At 45.4% G+C, this 20,679-nt stretch overlaps 1 protein-coding gene across 6 annotated transcripts in view; it reads right to left on the bottom strand.

Moving 5' to 3' along the window:
- The window catches only part of tjp1b (tight junction protein 1b), a 177,515-nt gene that overhangs the window by 49,263 nt on the left and 107,573 nt on the right, over window positions 1–20,679 (bottom strand). For 3 of the 6 annotated variants that reach the window (XM_042324241.1, XM_042324296.1, XM_042324324.1), the window contains exons 3-9: window positions 14,129–14,185; window positions 12,048–12,172; window positions 11,711–11,813; window positions 9,066–9,405; window positions 6,384–6,487; window positions 5,847–6,015; window positions 3,389–3,533 (exon numbers count right to left, since the gene is read on the bottom strand). In XM_042324241.1, coding sequence (XP_042180175.1) covers window positions 3,389–3,533; window positions 5,847–6,015; window positions 6,384–6,487; window positions 9,066–9,405; window positions 11,711–11,813; window positions 12,048–12,172; window positions 14,129–14,185 — 1,043 coding nt within the window. Of the gene's footprint in view, window positions 1–3,021; window positions 3,043–3,388; window positions 3,534–5,846; window positions 6,016–6,383; window positions 6,491–9,065; window positions 9,406–11,710; window positions 11,814–12,047; window positions 12,173–14,128; window positions 14,186–20,679 lie in introns of all 6 variants that reach the window. The other 3 variants (XM_042324201.1, XM_042324260.1, XM_042324220.1) reach the window with 2 other exon arrangements.

Below are 20,679 nucleotides of genomic sequence, written 5' to 3'. Positions count from 1 at the left end.
TTTAAATCGTTTTAAGTTTACACTGAACATGTTTTACCATTGCAATTTTTTAAAATAAATAAATCATCATAATGTTGTTTTACCATCCGCTAAACATGTGACCAATATTTTTTTAAATAAAAAAACACACACAACCGTGAAGGAATGAGTCTGCTCAATCAGGCGGGAGACAGGAAAAACAGATTTATTCAACACATCCTGAAAGAACCTTTCACTGCCAACTGATCTCCTGCGACTGACTGGGGAAAAAAAAAAATAGGTCATTCACAGATCAACTAGATAAATCTATCTGCCCTAATCTCTCCTCTATGTCAATAACTTAACATAACTATCTGATCTCAATCTCCTTTAAATGCTACACAGCCAAAAATCACTGCTACCTTGTTTTCTCTCATCACCAATGCTTTTGAAAGAGATGAACATTTCCTGGTATTTGTGTTTTAATCCGCTTTCACACACAGACACACACACACACACACACACACACACACACACACACACACACACACACACACACACACACACACACACACACACACACACACACACACACACACACACACACACACACACACACACACACACACACACACGATATTTACAATGAGTAACAGCCTGTTATTAGCCCACTGTTAGAAGGCGTAGTCTCTCTTCATCTTCCACACAGATCATGTGACTCCACTTCTACAGGCTGTGTTCTGTGTGACTGACACTACATCCACAGGCTGTGTTCTGTGTGACTCTGACACTACATCCACAGGCTGTGTCCTGTGTGACTGACACTACATCCACAGGCTGTGTCCTGTGTGACTGACACTACATCCACAGGCTGTGCCCTGTGTGACTGACACTACATCCACATGCTGTGCCCTGTGTGACTGACACTACATCCACAGGCTGTGTCCTGTGTGACTGACACTACATCCACAGACTGTGTCCTGTGTGACTGACACTACATCCACAGACTGTGTCCTGTGTGACTGACACTACATCCACAGACTGTGTCCTGTGTGACTGACACTACATCCACATGCTGTGCCCTGTGTGACTGACACTACATCCACAGACTGTGTCCTGTGTGACTGACACTACATCCACAGACTGTGTCCTGTGTGACTGACACTACATCCACAGACTGTGTCCTATGTGACTGACACTACGTCCACAGGCTGTGTCCTGTGTGACTGACATCCACAGGCTGTGTCCTGTGTGACTGACACTACATCCACAGGCTGTCCCCCTACTGGAGCCCTGAGCCAGAACAAGACCTGACACTCAATAACGGATGCACAGCATGTACATTAAACATACTCTCAATCAGTGCGTGTCTGTCCTTGAAGCTAAATTAATACTGCACCGTTTGACAGTGTAAAGCCATGGCTGCTAACTGAGCACTGATTTCCTGATATCAGCATCAATGTCAAACATAAAGGGCACATGTAGGATTCATAAAACATTGATCAAATTCAAAAACACACGAGGGACACACACACACACACAATTATAGCCAAGAGTATTCAGGGCACAGATGTAATCTTGATGGTTTAGTGGTCCTAAGTAATCCTTATCGGTAGGAAGGGGAGAAATATAGGGGGATTTTGAATTAATCTACATCAACATGGGGTAACTATCCATTTACTAATGTACTCTATGTCTACATTTATTCAATATTCTGTCATCTGACAAGTACTGTGGGGCTCTACACAGCGGGGCTCTAGACAGCGGGGCTCTAGACAGCGGGGCTCATACACAGCGGGGCTCTACACAGCAGGGCTCTACACAATGGGGCTCTACACAATGGGGCTCCTAGGGAACGGGGCTCTACACAATGGGGCTCTACACAGCGGGGCTCCTAGGGAACGGGGCTCTACACAATGGGGCTCTACACAGCGGGGCTCTACACAGCGGGGCTCTACACAGCGGGGCTCTACACAGCGGGGCTCATACACAGCGGGGCTCATACACAGCGGGGCTCAACACAGCGGGGCTCCTAGGGAACGGGGCTCTACACAGTGGGGCTCTACACAGTGGGGCTCATACACAGCGGGGCTCTACACAGCAGGGCTCTACACAATGGGGCTCTACACAATGGGGCTCCTAGGGAACGGGGCTCTACACAATGGGGCTCTACACAGCGGGGCTCCTAGGGAACGGGGCTCTACACAATGGGGCTCTACACAGCGGGGCTCTACAAAGCGGGGCTCTACACAGCGGGGCTCTACACAGCGGGGCTCTACACAGCGGGGCTCATACACAGCGGGGCTCAACACAGCGGGGCTCCTAGGGAATGGGGCTCTACACAGTGGGGCTCTACACAGTGGGGCTCTACACAGCGGGGCTCTAGACAGCGGGGCTCCCAGGGAACGGGGCTCTACACAGTGGGGCTCTACACAGTGGGGCTCTACACAGCGGGGCTCTAGACAGTGGGGCTCCTAGGGAACGGGGCTCTACACAATGGGGCTCTACACAATGGGGCTCCAGGGAACGGGGCTCTACACAATGGGGCTCTACACAGCGGGGCTCTACACAGCGGGGATCTACACAGCGGGGCTCTACACAGCGGGGCTCTACACAGCGGGGCTCTACACAGCGGGGCTCCTAGGGAACGGGGCTCTACACAATGGGGCTCCTAGGGAACGGGGCTCTACACAATGGGGCTCTACACAATGGGGCTCTACACAATGGGGCTCCTAGGGAACGGGGCTCCTAGGGAACGGGCTCTACACAGCGGGGCTCCACACAGCGGGGCTCCACACAGCGGGGCTCCCAGGGAACGGGGCTCTACACAATGGGGCTCTACACAATGGGGCTCCTAGGGAACGGGGCTCTACACAATGGGGCTCTACACAACGGGGCTCTACACAATGGGGCTCTACACAATGGGGCTCCTAGGGAACGGGGCTCTACACAGCGGGGCTCCTAGGGAACGGGGCTCTACACAGCGGGGCTCCTAGGGAACGGGGCTCTACACAGTGGGGCTCTACACAGTGGGGCTCCCAGGGAACGGGGTGTCCAACTTACGGTATTCTCCAACTGAAGAGTCTTTGGCAAAAAAAAACAAAAAAAAAGGAAAATAAAGACACTTAACAAACCCTTAAAAACATTTACATTTCCAGCGGGTCAAAGCGGTTTGAAATGCAGTTCGTATTGAGGTCAGTTACGGGTCGTAAAGAGGTCATTTCAACTAGTTTTGCCCACTGGGTGAGAATTTCAAAAAAGCTCAAAGGCTGCCTTTTACACAGGCAGCCAATCCTGATATTCTGCTAAATGATTGGCAAAAGATCTGATCTGATTGGTCATAAGACCAATTAGTGGAAAAAGATCAGTATTCGGCTGCCTGTGAGCCTTTGAGTTTGACTGTGTCGCAGCCAGGTGGTGTGGCGTTTACCTGCCGTTGCTGATCTGTGGAGGGGAGTGTCTGGAGTGGTCGGAGGGATCAGATCGCCTGTCAGGGGAGCGGGACCGGCTGCTACGATGTCTGTCGTGGGATCGGTTGGAGTGGTCGGACGCCACCGAATGGATATCTGAAATGTCTGTTGTTCAAAACACACACACACCATATTCAACTACATAATGTACACTGAAAAAAAAATATGAAAAACACAACATGCAACAATTTCAAAGATTTTACAGAGTTACAGTTCATATAACAAAATTAGTCCATTTAAATACATTCATTAGGCCCTAATCTATGGATTTCACATGACTGGGAACACAGGCATTGGTCACAGACCTTTAAAAAAAAAAAAAAGTAGTGGCGAAGATCAGAGAACCAGTCAGTATCTGGTGTGACCATTTCCCTCATGCAGCACAACACAACTCCTTCGCATAGAGTTGATCAGGCTGTTGATTGTGGCCTGTATAATGTTGTCCCACTCCTCTTCAATGGCTGTGCAGAGTTGCTGGATATTGGTGGGAACTGGAACACGCTGTCGTATGCGTCGATCCAGAGCATCCCAAACATGCTCAATGGGTGACATGTCTGAGTATGCAGGCCATGGAAGAACTGGGACATTTTCAGCTTCCAGGAATTGTGTACAGATCCTTGCAACATGGGGCCGTGCATTATCATGCTGAAACATGAGGTGATGGCGGCGGATGAATGGCATGTCGATGGGCCAACAGAGTGCTCCATGGTGGGGGCAGGTATAAGCTACAGACAGCAAACACAATTGCATTTTATTGATGGCAATTTGAATGTACAGAGATGCCGCGACGTTGACATCAGCAAACCGCTCGCCTACACAACGTCATACACTGTCTGCCATCTGCCCGATACAGTCGAAACCGGTATTCATCCGTGAAGAGCACACTTCTCCAGGGTGCCAGTGGCCATCGATGGTGAACATTTTCTCACTGAAGTCGGTTACAACGCCGAACTTGTAGTCAAGTCAAGACAACGAGCACATAGTTAAGCTTCCCTGTCATGGTTTCTGACAGTTTGTGCAGAAATTCTTCGGTTGCGCAAATCCACAGTTTCGTCAGCTGTCCGGGTGGCTGGTCTCATATGATCCCGAAGGTGAAGACGCCGGGTGTGGAGGTCCTGGGCTGGCGTGGTTAGATGGGATCTCTGGTTTTGAAGCCGGATGTGAAGGTCCTGGGCTGGCGTGGTTAGATGGGATCTGTGGTTGTGAAGCCAGATGTGGAGGTCCTGGGCTGGCGTGGTTAGATGTGGTCTGTGGTTGTGAAGCCGGATGTGAAGGTCCTGGGCTGGCGTGGTTAGATGTGGTCTGTGGTTGTGAAGCCGGATGTGGAGGTCCTGGGCTGGCGTGGTTTGATGTGGTCTGTGGTTGTGAAGCCGGATGTGGAGGTCCTAGGCTGGCGTGGTTAGATGTGGTCTGTGGTTGTGAAGCCGGATGTGGAGGTCCTGGGCTGGCGTGGTTAGATGTGGTCTGTGGTTGTGAGGCTGGTTGGACGTACTGACAAATTCTCTAAAATAACATTGGAGGCGGCTTATGGTAGAGAAATTTACATTAAAAACAGCTTTGGTGGACATTCCTGCAGGCAGCATGCCAATTGCACGTTCCCTCAAAACTTGAAACATCTGTGGCATTGTGTTTTATGACAAAACTACACATTTTAGAGTGGCCATTTATTGTCCTCAGCACAAGGTGCACCTGTGTAATGATCATGCTGTTTAATCAGCTTCTTGATATGCCACACCTGTCAGGTGGACGAATTATCTTGGCAAAGGAGAAATGCTCACTAACAGAAAAACATCAATTGGTGTATTTGAGAGAAATAAGCTGTTTGTGCGTATGGAACATTTCTGGGATCTTTTATTTCAGCTCATGAAAACATGGGACCAACACTTTACATGTTGCGTTGATATTTTTATTCACTATAATATATGTAATTTAGCAGACACTTTTGACCAAAGCGAATTAGTCATGTGTGCATATATTGTAATTTTTTACATTTTATTTAACCTTTATTTAACTTGGCAAGTCGGTTAAGAACAAATTCTTATTTTCAATGACGCATAGGAACAGTGGGTTAACTGCCTTGTTCAGGGGCAGAACGACAGATTTCTACCTTGTCAGCTCGGGGATTTGACAACCTTTTGGTTAATAGTCCAACACTCTAACCACTAGGCTACCCGCCGCCTCTACACTCTAACCACTAGGCTACCCGCCACCTCTACACTCTAACCACTAGGCTACCCGCCTACCCATATGGGGCGTACATATGGGTGGTCCCGGAATATGAAAGTAAGGAGCTTCTCTTTCAGTAAAATGCATCCACACCCAACGACCCTACAGCATTTAGCCTTTTTCCAGCATTACGAAACAACGTGAGCACACACACACACACACACACACACACACACATGTAGTGTCCCTCACCGTCTCTGTCGGAGGCGTTGGCTGATGGGACGCTGTCGTCCAGGTCTGGTATGTTCAGCAGCGTAGCTCTCTCGTCTCTCTGCACCACCATCTTTAGCTTGCCCTTTGACCTCTCAATCAGCTTCTTAGCGTCTATCAACGACAGGTTTTCTGTCACCGTGCCGTTGATCTGAGAGGAAACAAGCAATTAGCTTGTCTGAGTGCAGGAGACAGTGGGGAAAAACATGTATTTAGCCTTCTTTCTCTCCCTCTATCCTTCCCTCTCTACCTCTCTCTCTACCTCTCTCTCTACCTCTCTCTCTACCTCTCTCTCTACCTCTCTCTCTACCTCTATCCTTCCCTCCTCTACCTCTCTCTCTCGCTCCTTTCACCTTCAGTACAACGTCTCCCTCCTGTATATTTCCAGCCCGGGCCGCCTCCCCCTCTCCCAAGTCCCTCCCCTCCTCATTACCACAACTCTCCACCTCTCTCTCTCTACCTCTCTCTCTCTCTCTCTACCTCTCTCTCTTAGTTCAAGAACCACTTCAGGCTTCTCACCTTCAGTACAACGTCTCCCTCCTGTATGTTTCCGTCCCTGGCCGCCAGACTCTCGGGTGAGATGTCCTTCACGAAGATGTGGCTGGCCAGGCGAAGGCCATATTCTGCTTACGGAGTGAACGAACAGCAACAAAGAGAGTGTTAGCATAGGAGAGCATAGTATGATATAGCATGTTAGCACAGTATAACTAACATGTTAGCATAGCATGTTAGCAGTACAGCATGCTGTATATAGCATGTTAGCACAGTATAACTAACATGTTAGCAGTACAGCATGCTATATATAGCATGTTAGCACAGTATAACTAACATGTTAGCATAGTATGTTAGCAGTACAGCATGCTATATATAGCATGTTAGCAGTACAGCATGCTGTAGCATGTTAGCATAGTTTAGCATGTTGACAAATATAATGGAATATAGCAAAATAAAAACGTTTATTTCCCCCAAAACAAACTATTGCTGAGTGTCGCGTGTTATAAACGTGTAGAACAGCGGTTATTCTACAACAAAAAAAGTGCTATTCTGAAACAAAATACTTTCTAAATACTTCTACATTAATGAGGATGCTACCAAAGTCACAGACGCACAAATTCTGAAACAGAGCCCATCTGCCCAATATTGAGAGTTGTTTTGGCTCTGTACTCCAGCTCTTTGGACTTGACACAATACAATTTCAAATTTAAAGCTGACAGTCTGCATTTTAACCTCCCATAGTCATTGTATAGTTTCAAACCCCGACTAGACAACACATATCCCAACTAACCCTAACCCTGACTAGACAACATATCCCACCTAACCCTAACCCCGAAACACATATCCTAACTAACCCTAACCCCGACAACACATATCCCAACTAACCCTAACCCCAACAACACATATCCCAACTAACCCTAACCCCAACAACACATATCCCAACTAACCCTAACAACACATATCCCAAATAACCCTAACCCCGACTAGACAACATATCCCAACTAACCTTAACCCCAACAACACATATCCCAACTAACCCTAACCCCAACCACACATATCCCAACTAACCCTAACACATATCCCAACTAACCCTAACCCCGACTAGACAACATATCCCAACTAACCCTAACCCCGACAACACATATCCCAAATAACCCTAACCCCGACTAGACAACATATCCCAACAACACATATCACAACTAACCCTAACCCCGACAACACACATCCCAACTAACCCTAACACATATCCCAACTAACCCTAACTAGACAACACATATCCCAACTAACCCTAACACATATCCCAACTAACCCTAACCCTAACTAGACAACACATATCCCAACTAACCCTAAACCCGACAACACACATCCCAACTAACCCTAACACATATCCCAACTAACCCTAACTAGACAACACATATCCCAACTAACCCTAACCCAGACAACACATATCCCAACTAACCCTAACCCAGACAACACATATCCCAACTAACCCTAAACCCGACAACACACATCCCAACTAACCCTAACACATATCCCAACTAACCCTGACTAGACAACACATATCCCAACTAACCCTGACTAGACAACACATATCCCAACTAACCCTGACTAGACAACACATATCCCAACTAACCCTAACTAGACAACACATATCCCAACTAACCCTAACCCCGACAACACACATCCCAACTAACCCTAACACATATCCCAACTAACCCTGACTAGACAACACATATCCCAACTAACCCTGACTAGACAACACATATCCCAACTAACCCTGACTAGACAACACATATCCCAACTAACCCTAACCCAGACAACACATATCCCAACTAACCCTAACCCCGACAACACACATCCCAACTAACCCTAACAACACATATCCCAACTAACCCTAAACCCGACAACACACATCCCAACTAACCCTAACACATATCCCAACTAACCCTAACTAGACAACACATATCCCAACTAACCCTAACACATATCCCAACTAACCCTAACCCAGACAACACATATCCCAACTAACCCTAACCCAGACAACACATATCCCAACTAACCCTAACCCAGACAACACATATCCCAACTAACCCTAACCCAGACAACACATATCCCAACTAACCCTAACCCAGACAACACATATCCCAACTAACCCTAACCCAGACAACCCAGACAACACATATCCCAACTAACCCTAACCACACATATCCCAACTAACCCTTACCCCGACAAGACAACATATCCCGACTAACCCTAACCCCGACTAGACAACATATCCCAACTAACCCTAACACATATCCCAACTAACCCTAACCCCGACTAGACAACATATCCCAACTAACCCTAACCCCGACAACACATATCCCAACTAACCCTAACACATATATCCCAACTAACCCTAACCCCGACTAGACAACATATCCCAACTAACCCTAACCCCGACAACACATATCCCAACTAACCCTAACACATATCCCAACTAACCCTAACCCCGACTAGACAACATATCCCAACTAACCCTAACCCCGACAACACATATCCCAACTAACCCTAACAACACATATCCCAACTAACCCTAACCCCGACTAGACAACATATCCTAACTAACCCTAACCCCGACAACACATATCCCAACTAACCCTAACCAACTAGACAACATATCCCAACTAACCCTAACAACACATATCCCAACTTTGTGATGCTCACCTTCATTCTTTCGGGACTTTACGAGGGTGACTTTGGCGGGCCGCGGGGGCTGGTTGAGCGAGCGCCGGTCTGCGCGCGGGGAGAGACTCCTCTCCCGTGAGCCACTGCGTTCCCGCTCTCTGTCCTTTTCCCGCCTTCCGGCGCTCCTCCCGCTGCGCCGGGCCGAGGCTCCACCCACAGCACTGTAGGCGCTGGGGCCGCTGCGTGCGGAGCGCGTCTCGTATATCTCCTCGTCGTAGCTATCTTCCTCATCCTCCTCCTCATCATCATGCTCCGACATGGTCGCCCTCTCCCCCAGCCGACTCATGGGTACATGCACCTTCCGCTTCCGTCTGATCGTCTGAAGAGGAAGAAGACAACTTTAGCACGATGTCACTAGATTTACCCCCCATTTCTTTCCCCCATTCCTTCCATGTAATCTCTAACTCCCTCCCTCCCTCTCTCTCTCTCATGACAAGACCGTAGCCCCATAGAGACTAAATCTAATACATAATAATTGTTGTAATTTATTCTGTGGTAAGCGCCATATCACTACATTATACCCGAAACTTCCAGTTCTCCCTCTGGGGTATTCCATTGGCGGTGCTAAGATATGACCCCCAGGTTTTAGCAGATGACAGGTTAGTCCCAAGCGTGCTGTGCTCCAGGTATTAAAGATAAAGGAACTGCCTAATTCAGACGTTCATACATTAGTAAGAGCTGGAATCTATCAGTGGACTGGTGTTAAAGCCAGACTCAGTCAGTTGTGTCATTTTGTTAACGTTTTACACCTTGTTTTGTTTGGCGCGACAAAACAAAACCCAGGCAAAACATAATGTAAAACAAACCCGGGCAAAGCATAATGTAAAACAAACCCGGGCAAAACATAATGTAAAACAAACCCGGGCAAGACCCAGTGTAAACAAACCCGGGCAAGACCCAGTGTAAACAAACCCGGGCAAGACCCAGTGTAAACAAACCCGGGCAAGACCCAGTGTAAACAAACCCGGGCAAGACCCAGTGTAAACAAACCCGGGCAAGACCCAGTGTAAACAAACCCGGGCAAGACCCAGTGTAAACAAACCCGGGCAAGACCCAGTGTAAACAAACCTGGGCAAGACCCAAAGTAAACAAACCCGGGCAAGACCCAAAGTAAACAAACCCGGGCAAGACCCAAAGTAAACAAACCCGGGCAAGGCCCAAAGTAAACAAACCCGGGCAAGACCCAAAGTAAACAAACCCAGGCATCAAAAGCATAGCAAACTCAACATCCAAGAGGAAAACAACTAGCCAGCTAACAACTCCAGCAAAGTTTCAGAGTAAGGTCTCTCTTTACGTAGTGTTGTCTCTCTTGTTGTGATGTGTGTTTTGTCCTATATTTATATTGTATTTATTATTTTTAATCCCAGGCCCTCGTCCCCGCAGGAGGCCTTTTGCCTGTTCCTAGGCCATCATTGTAAATAAGAATTTGTTCTTAACTGACTTGCCTAGTTAAATAAAAGGTCAAATAAATAAAAACATACTCTATACTGCCAAACCAAACCCTGCACTGACTCTATACTGCCAAACCAAACCCTGCACTGACTCTATACTGCCAAACCAAACCCTGCACTGACTCTATACTGCCAAACCAAACCCTGCACTGACTCTATACTGCCAAACCAAACCCTGCACTGACTCTATACTGCCAAACCAAACCCTGCACTGACTCTATACTGCCAAACCAAACCCTGCACTGACTCTATACTGCCAAACCAAACCCTGCACTGACTCTATACTGCCAAACCAAACCCTGCACTGACTCTATACTGCCAAACCAAACCCTGCACTGACTCTATACTGCCAAATAAAACCTGTAAGTGCAGGTTTTAGTTGGCAGTATAGCAGGGCTACACCACCGGTATGCACATTTAGCAATGCGTGTGTGGATCTTTCGGCTGTTTGCTAGCTAGCTTGCTGACTAGCGTTGCTTACCAGAAGTGGACAGCTAGCTGGCTCTCATGATTATCAGACCTTGGCACGGTCCAGAGAAGCATGTGGGTACTATCACTAGAATAGCCGTGAGTGACGAGTCTTAGCAAGTTGAAAATAATAAAAATCCCTTGCTGAATGAAAAATCACAGCACAATTCCCATTTCATTCCCAAAAACTTTGTAGCATTCCCGGCCAGTGGTTTCAAATCTGCACTGCTATAGCACAGACGGACAGGCAGACAGCCAGGAGCCAATATATGAATCACAAGGATTTGTCAGCTAAATTACACTTTTATTCCATATTACTCAACTCAAATTTTTGAGTCTTGTTTAAAATAAGAGAGATATAGATCGGCCTATTTGTATTGTTGATGTGTTGCTGTTGTCGTGGATGGATCAGAGGAAAAGATAGGCCGAGAACAGGAGCTATGAAAGGATCATTAACATAAGCTACGCATCATAATTACCTGGAGAATTCCGACATACAATTTGTAAACAAACCTGCTGTACTCGTAACACATAAAAACTTAATTTGTATCCCTTTGAAGAGACACAAATGGCAAATGAAGCTTTCATTTATCCATTTCGAGATATATTAAACAAACAAAAAAAGTTTTTTTTTTTTTTAAACTTACTGAATCTGGCTTTAACATAGGACTTTTAAATCTTAGGGTTCCTCAAAAAGATACTCACAATTTTAGCATTCTTTCCACTTTTCCGTAGTTGCTGGACTGCGTATGCATGTTCCACGTTGTCCATGGAGACGGCGTTGACCATCGTGACTCTGTCATTCTCCCTGGAAGGAAAGGTAGGAGAGAGTGACTTGTAAAACAATGTAAACAAATGTCTTTGTAAACAACCAAATGTTTTTTAAAAAAAAGATTGATTTTATTTAATTTTTCACCATCCATAGCACCTTCTATGAATTTGAGAGAGGTTACATTTTCTCCAAGCCACATCCCTCAGCTTTATATCAAACCAAGAGAGCCCATGCGGTAACTCATCCCAAGAGAGGACAGGAGGATCTTACTGCAGTAGGCCCTCGGCTGGACCTCCCTTCAGGACGTCTGAGATAACGATGGAGGTCTCACCACTCTGAAAATGAGGGTTATCCCGACCTCCTGAGATGGCTATCCCAAAGCCAAACCCTGGTGCCTGCACAGAGATGGAAAATGACATGTTCACTGCCTACCCTGGTGCCTGGTGATACAGAGACCCAGAGAGAGAGACTCAGGAGACTCACGTGTGACATCAGAACACAATAGTATTCACAACAAAGGAGAGAGAGAGAGAGAAAGAGAGAAAGAGACAGAGAGAGACAGAGAGACAGAGAGAGAGAGAAGCACGTTAGAACACAACAACTGTATTCATCACAACCACTGAGAAATATCACAGACCTCTCCAGTCCCAACAATTCCACTACTACGTCACCTTCTAAACAAAGCACTGTATTGGTTTGATAGGGGAGAGTAGTAAACAGCTAGCAAGCTATCGACTATTTAACAAGTGAGACGTTTCTGCTGATAATTAAAGTCTGGAGGTAGACTAAGTGATAACCTCATAACCATAGCTACCTTGCAACCGTTTATCCTCTTCAAAACAGTGACCGAGTTATTTACAGTTTCTACATTAGGTGAAGGTGAAATGGACAGACAAGGAAATAGGAGGAGTGTAGGAGGGGGGGGGGACATGACAGACAGTGATCTGTATTGACAATCTATGCTTGTTGTGTTCATATGCCCGGACCCTTGGCCTGTATAGAAGGTCAAGTTGTGACCTTGTGCTCTACAGCCTGGTGGAAGAATCATGAACACTTTTTAAAAGGGTAAAACAGACCGTGTCGACGAGTGGTTAAAAGCAGCGTCCTATCGCCTGTGACCACAGAACAACGGCCATTTTCTATTCATCTCAAGACGATTTTACACGTTGAATCATAACATCGACAGCAGGTGTTTTACTGAGCACGGCCAACGTTCATTAAGGTGCATCTTGTCCTTGTATACAGAACAGAATCCTGAATGCTTGTTTCTTATTGGACAAGTCCTGGTAGTCCCTCCCCTGCTTCAGTCAGTTATATTCCATTTGGTGCCTAATGAACAAGGTCCTGTTATTGTGTGTGCAGTGAGCATACTGTACGTGTACGGCTTGCAGCATGCTGACTAGTGGAGGCAGGAGGAAAAGAAGATGGGGGGAGCAGGGAAGAAGGACAAAATGGAGGGAGGCTAGGGCACAGAGATAGAGTGGTTTCAACCATCCCACAGAGACAGAGGTTTCAACCATCCCACAGAGACAGTGGTTTCAACCATCCCACAGAGACAGAGTGGTTTCAACCATCCCACAGAGACAGAGTGGTTTCAACCATCCCACAGAGACAGAGGTTTCAACCATCCCACAGAGACAGAGGTTTCAACCATCCCACAGAGACAGAGGTTTCAACCATCCCACAGAGACAGAGGTTTCAACCATCCCACAGAGACAGAGGTTTCAACCATCCCACAGAGACAGAGGTTTCAACCATCCCACAGAGACAGAGGTTTCAACCATCCCACAGAGACAGAGATAGGGGTTTCAACCATCCCACAGAATGTCACAAGTTGTATGTCTCTTGCTCAGTTGCGACAAGCAATGGTGATATAAAAGGCAAATGCCGACAAGAATGTTGAAAAGATGTGACAGACAGAGAGAGAGAGAGAGACACACAAGGAGTGAGAGAGAGAGGGGGAGTGAGAGAGAGAGGGGGAGAGAGAGAGACACACACAAGGAGAGAGAGAGAGACACAAGGAGAGAGACAAGGAGAGAGAGACAAGGAGGAGTGGGAGAGAGAGAAGGAGAGAGAGAGACAAGGAGGAGGAGAGGGAGAGAGAGAAGGAGAGAGAGAGACAAGGAGGAGTGGGAGAGAGAGAAGGAGAGAGAGAGAGAGAGAGAGACAAGGAAAGAGACAAGGAGAGAGAGAGACACACAAGGAGAGAGAGAGACAGAGAGAGAGAGAAAGAGAGAGACAAGAAGGAGGGGGAGAGAGAGGAGGAGAGAGACAAGGGAAGAGAGAGAGACAAGGAGCAAGAGACATGGAGAGAGACAAGGAGAGGTAGAGGTATCCTATGCACTACTCACCCTGTGTAGAGTTACTGTGTGCTGTTCCCATATGACGGTCTCCTCCATAGCTGCACTCTGTAGAAATAAATCCTTATTTTCATCATCATCACTCCAATTAGTGTCAGTAGCCCCCAGGCTTTAGATGTACTCATTTAGCAAAATAAACTTTCAAGCCTCAATATCTGAAAATACATTTCAGAACCCCCCAAAAAAAAAAAAAAAAATCACACCACACAATAGTGCCAGTATTTTAGACGAGCCTATCACGGATCGGCCGTGACGAATTAGCGGTTTTCCTTGTATCAGGGGTTCATACACATTTTGACAGATGGAATTCTCCATGATTTTTAACCACATTTCCATGACCAACAATTGGCGGCATCTCTATAGTACAGTTGAAGTCAGAAGTTGACATACACTTAGGTTGGAGTCATTAAAACTCGTTTTTCAACCACTCCAAAGATTTCTTGTTAACAAACAAATAGTTTTAGCAAGTCGGTTAGGACATCTACTGAGTAATTTTTCCAACTATTGTTTACAGACAGATTATTTCACTGTATCACAATTCCAGTGGGTCAGAAGTTTACATACACTAAGTTGACTGTGCCTTTAAAACAGCTTGGAAAATTCCTGAAAATTATGTCATGGCTTTAGAAGCTTCTGATAAGCTAATTGACATCATTTGAGTCAATTGGAGATGTACCTGTGGATGTATTTCAAGGCCTACCTTCAAACTCAGTGCTTCTTTGCTTGATATCGTGGGAAAATCAAAAGAAATCAGCCAAGAACTCCGAAAAATAATTGTAGACATCCACAAGTTTGGTTCATCCTCGGGAGCAATTTTCAAACGCCTGAAGGTATCACGTTCATCTGTACAAATAATCGTACACAAGTATAAACACCATGGGACAACGCAGCCGTCATACCGCTCAGGAAGGAGACGCCTTCTGTCCATAGAGATGAACGTACTTTGGTGCGAAAAGTGGAAATCAATCCCAGAACAACAGCAAAGGACCTCGTGAAGATGCTGGAGGAAACAGGTACAAAAGTATCTATATCCACAGTAAAACGAGTCCTATATCGACATAACCTGAAAGGCCGCTCAGCAAGGAAGAAGCCACTGCTCCAAAACCGCCATAAAAAAGCCAGACTACGGTTTGCAACTGCACATGGGGACAAAGATCATACTTTTTGGAGAAATGTCCTCTGGTCTGATGAAACAAAAATAGAACTGTTTGGACATAATGACCATTGTTATGTTTGGAGGAAAAAGGGGGAGGCAAGCCGAAGAACACCATCCCAACCGTGAAGCACGGGGGTGGCAGCATCATGAGTTGAGGTGCTTTGCTGCAGGAGGGACTGGTGCATTTCACAAAATAGATGGCATCACGAGGATGGAAAATTATGTGGATATATTGAAGCAACATCTCAAGACATCAGTCAAGAAATTAAAGCTTGGTCTCAGTCATGGGTCTTCTAAATGGACAATGACCCCAAGCATACTTCCAAAGTTGTGGAAAAATGGCTTAAGGACAACAAAGTCAAGGTATTGGAGTGGCCATCACAAAGCCCTGACCTCAATCCCATAGAAAAATTATGGGCAGAACTGAAAAATGGGAGGCCTACAAACCTGACTCAGTTACACCAGTTCTGTCAAGAGGAATGGGCCAATTTATTGTGGGAAGCTAGTGGAAGGCTACCCAAAACATTTGACCCAAGTTAAACAATTTAAAGGCAATGCTACCAAATACTAATTGAGTGTATGTAAACTTCTGACCCACTGGGAATGTGATGAAATAAATAAAAGCTGAAATAAATCCCTCTACTATTATTCTGACCGTTCACATTCTTAAAATAAAGTGGTGATATCTAACTGACCTAAGACAGGGAATTTTTACGAGGATTAAATGTCAGGAATTGTGAAAAAACAGAGTTTAAATGTATTTGGCCAAGATGTATGTAAACTTCTGACTTTAACTGATTATATATATATATATATATAATACCAGTAAACCCCTAACCCCATTATCTCTCCTGGAGGATGGACGACCATCCATTATCTCTCCTGGAGGATGGACGACCATCCATTATCTCTCCTGGAGGATGGACGACCGCCCATTATCTCTCCTGGAGGATGGACGACCGCCCATTATCTCTCCTGGAGGATGGACGACCACCCTTGATGTAAAACATTGCAACCAAATACGTTTCGCTCATTCAATATAGCAAAGATCTAGTGGCTATGGTAGGCTACAAAGATGTTTATTCAACTGAAGCCAGCCCACAAATGTTCAGAAAATGTACCTTTTCTAGTTCTAGCCATATTTATCTTAGCTACCTTATAAGTGTTTACTTTGCAGGCTGACTAGTATCTATTGAGTTGCATAACTTTATACTTTAGGTCATACATAAAGTAGACTGTCTAAAAAGCAGTGGTGGAAAAAGTGCCCAACTATCATACTTGAGTAAAAGTAAAGTTACTATAATAGAAAATGACTCAATTAAAAGTCACCCAGTAAAATTCTACTTGAGTAAAAGTATAAAAGTATTTGGTTTTAAATATACTTAAGTATCAAAAGTAAAAGTATAAATCATTTACATTTCCTTATATTAAGCAAACCAGACGGCACCATCTCCTTGTTTTTTAATTTACTTACGGAAAGCCACATGCACACTCCAACATTCAGACATCATTTACAAACAAAGCCTGTGTGTTTAGTGATTCCACCAGATCAGAGGCAGTAGGGATGACCAGGGATGTTCTGTTTAGTGAGTCCGCCAGATCAGAGGCAGTAGGGATGACCAGGGATGTTCTCTGTTTAGTGAGTCCTCCAGATCAGAGGCAGTAGAGATGACCAGGGATGTTCTTTGTTTAGGGAGTCCGCCAGATCAGAGGCAGTAGGGTTGACTATTTGACTATTTTCCTGTCCTGCTAAGCACTGAAAATGTTACAAGTACTTGTGTCAGGGAAAATGTAGTAAAAGTAGTCAAAAATATAAATAGTACAGTACAGATACCCCAAAAAACGACTAAAGTAGTACTTTAAAGTATTTTTAATTAAGGACTTTACACCACTGCTAAAAAGGACCCTAGTTCAGCCGCCTACGCTAGATACTGCTGCAGATACTGCTTCATTATGTCAAGGAGAGGGGGAAGAAGGGAGAGGTGGGACAGGGAAGAAGGGAGAGAGGGGACAGGGAAGAGGGGAAGGGGAGAGGGGGAAGGGAAGAAGGGAGGGGGGACAGGGAAGAAGGGAGAGGGGGACAGGGAAGAAGGGAGAGAGGGGACAGGGAAGAGGGGTAAGAAGGGATAGGGGGACAGGGGAGAGGGGTAAGAGGGGGACAGGGGAGAGGGGTAAGAAGGGAGAGGGGGAAGAAGGGAGAGGGGGACAGGGGAGAGGAGAGGGGTAAGAAGGGACAGGGGGAGGTAAAAAGGGAGAGGGGAAAGAGAGGAGAGAGGGAAGAGCGGGATCTCAGGGTGATCTGCACCAGAGCCAGCTGAGGTGTTGAGGAGCGATGGTTTTATTTATTTATTTGCATGGCTCCTGCAATGCAGCGAAAGAGAGATGGGATCTGCTGAGCCACATCCCCTAAAGTCAGTATTGTCACAACTACACCACTAGGCTAAATCTCTGGATAGATTCTGTAGCATTCACTGTATCCAAGCCACCATTGTCACAACTACAGCACTAGGCTAAATCTCTGGATAGCTTCTGTAGCCTTCACTGTATCCAAGCCAGCATTGTCACAATGAACCAGACCACTACTGTACATCTCATTCTCAGATAGCTACTCATACTGACTGTATCCTAGCCAGCAATGTCAATCCCAACCTGGAAATCTCAAAGTAGCTCAAATTCACAGATACTGAAACTAAAATTAAAACCATACTGATACTGCACCAGCAGCAGAACCAGCATTCACAGACACTATATACTATAGCCAGCATTCACAGACACTATATACCATAGTCAGCATTCACAGACACTGTATACCATAACCAGCATTCACAGACACTATATACAATAGCCATCAATCATTCAGACACTATATACAATCGCCATCAATCATTCAGACACTATATACAATCGCCATCAATCATTCAGACACTATATACAATCGCCATCAATCATTCAGACACTATATACAATCGCCATCAATCATTCAGACACTATATACAATAGCCATCAATCATTCAGACACTATATACAATAGCCATCATTCAGACACTATATACAATAGCCATCATTCAGACACTATATACAATAGCCATCATCCAGACACTATATACAATAGCCATCATCCAGACACTATATACAATAGCCATCATCCAGACACTATATACAATAGCCATCATCCACAGACACTATATATTATAGCCATCATCCACAGACACTATATATTATAGCCATCATCCACAGACACTATATATTATAGCCATCAATCATTCAGACACTATATACAATAGCCATCAATCATTCAGACACTATATACAATAGCCATCATCCACAGACACTATATACAATAGCCATCATCCACAGACACTATATTATAGCCATCATCCACAGACACTATATTATAGCCATCATCCACAGACACTATATATTATAGCCATCATTCAGACACTATATACAATAGCCATCATTCACAGATACCATGGCCACTTTAGACAGCATTGTCATGTCAGACCCAGTAGATCTCAGATACATGATACTATAAATAAAGATGAAACCACACTGAAAGATAAAACAATCCTGCTGCTGGTGGCACACACACACACACACACACGACACTGTGACCACAAATCAAAACAGACCACACTCTCACGCAGAGGAAGTTAAAAGGTATTTTAAACACCTCTTAACAATGTATGAATGAGTGTGATACAAATTGTGGAAATGGGGTAGGAGGAGACTTGAGTCTCTTCCTTTGTGCCAGTAGCTAGGCTGCATATTCCCAGGCACTCCACAGAATACAATGGGCTTGTTGCTGGCGACAACCTGCCTCCTCATAGTGGTGGCATTATGAGGAAGTGTGCTGAGTGACTTTATTAAGCATGCTTGGAATGTCTTTACACACTAACAACTGGGCCTACGTGCAGTAAAGCAGGGGCTACAAAAAGCAGGACAATTCCAAGCTGTCAGCCCAGTATTCATTATTGCACACCGTAGCAAAACTTTTTGTAACAGGAAACATTTTGAACAAAAAAATTTAAATGTGTTTCTATATGAAAAATGCAGGTCGCCAGGCTGTTCGTCGACCAAGATTTTTTTAGTCCAGCATATAGCTACACCTTTTTTTATTTTTTATCATGGTGCACAAGACACCTGTCTAATTGGCTCCTGTCTGAGTGGACTGATCCATTGTGGAGGCCATCTGATTGGCTCCTGTGTGAGTGGACTGATCCATTGTGGAGGCCGTGGGGATGGCACAGTCCAGAAATCTAAGAAATGTGCTACTGAAATTGTATATGGTTATATTATGTACGAACAAATGGTGCAACACTAATAAAAATATTATTTCATAACAAATAAGCTTTTTCCAGCGTTGTATCGTGGTCGCTGTCCACAGTTCTGAAACATCAGCGCACTGTTGAATTGGCGCCTTTTCCGAGACCATGTTGCTACGTGCATAATGGGGCAACAGGTGGCCTAATGGTTAGAACGTGGTGCCAGAAAGGTTGTTGGTCTAAGGCTGTCTGAGAAAAACGACAAAAATATATAAATTCCTGAATAGTACGATCGCAGCCACTATCAGGTATTATTTCTGGATAAATCAAAGACGATTATAATACTGGTAAAAGGGTGTTTCAATACATTTTAATTTCTGAAAACCAAAGTGCCTGAAGTTGCAGAATCACCCATCTATAGCATCCCACAACTGTCCCAGAGTAGCCTAGTGGCAGGTAGCCTAGTATTTAGAGTGTTGGGCCAGTTCCCGAAAGGTTGTTGGATCGAATCCCCGAGCTGACAAGGTAAAAATCTGTCGTTCTGCCCCAGTTAACCCACTGTTCCCCAGTAGGCCGTCATTGTAATAAATAAATAAGAACTTGTTCTTAACTGACTTGCCTAGCTAAATTTAAGAAACATTTAATAATAGCAAAAAATGAAATAATAGCAAAAATGAAATAGCAAAAAATGAAATAATAGCAAAGCATCTTGGTGTTGAGAACAATGTGGCAGAGGCAGCAGTGGAATTAGGAGATGAGAAAACAGCCAGGGGGAAGTGATGCTGCTGCTGGGAGAGACAGTGGGAAGTGATGCTGCTGCTGGGAGAGACAGTGGGAAGTGATGCTGCTGCTAGGAGAGACAGTGGGAAGTGATGCTGCTGCTGGGAGAGATGCAGGGGAGAAGTGATGCTGCTGCTGGGAGAGACAGTGGGAAGTGATGCTGCGGCTAGGAGAGACAGTGGGAAGTGATGCTGCTGCTGGGAGAGACAGTGGGAAGTGATGCTGCTGCTAGGAGAGACAGTGGGAAGTGATGCTGCTGCTGGGAGAGACAGGGGAAGTGATGCTGCTGCTGCGAGAGACAGGGGGAAGTGATGCTGCTGCTGGGAGAGACAGGGGGAAGT

The sequence above is a fragment of the Oncorhynchus tshawytscha genome, linkage group LG01 (assembly GCF_018296145.1).
Source record: "Oncorhynchus tshawytscha isolate Ot180627B linkage group LG01, Otsh_v2.0, whole genome shotgun sequence".
In the NCBI taxonomy this organism is placed as follows: Eukaryota; Metazoa; Chordata; class Actinopteri; order Salmoniformes; family Salmonidae; genus Oncorhynchus; species Oncorhynchus tshawytscha.
The sequence above is the reverse complement of the archived record's forward strand: the minus strand, read 5'-3'. Positions and strand labels throughout refer to the sequence as shown.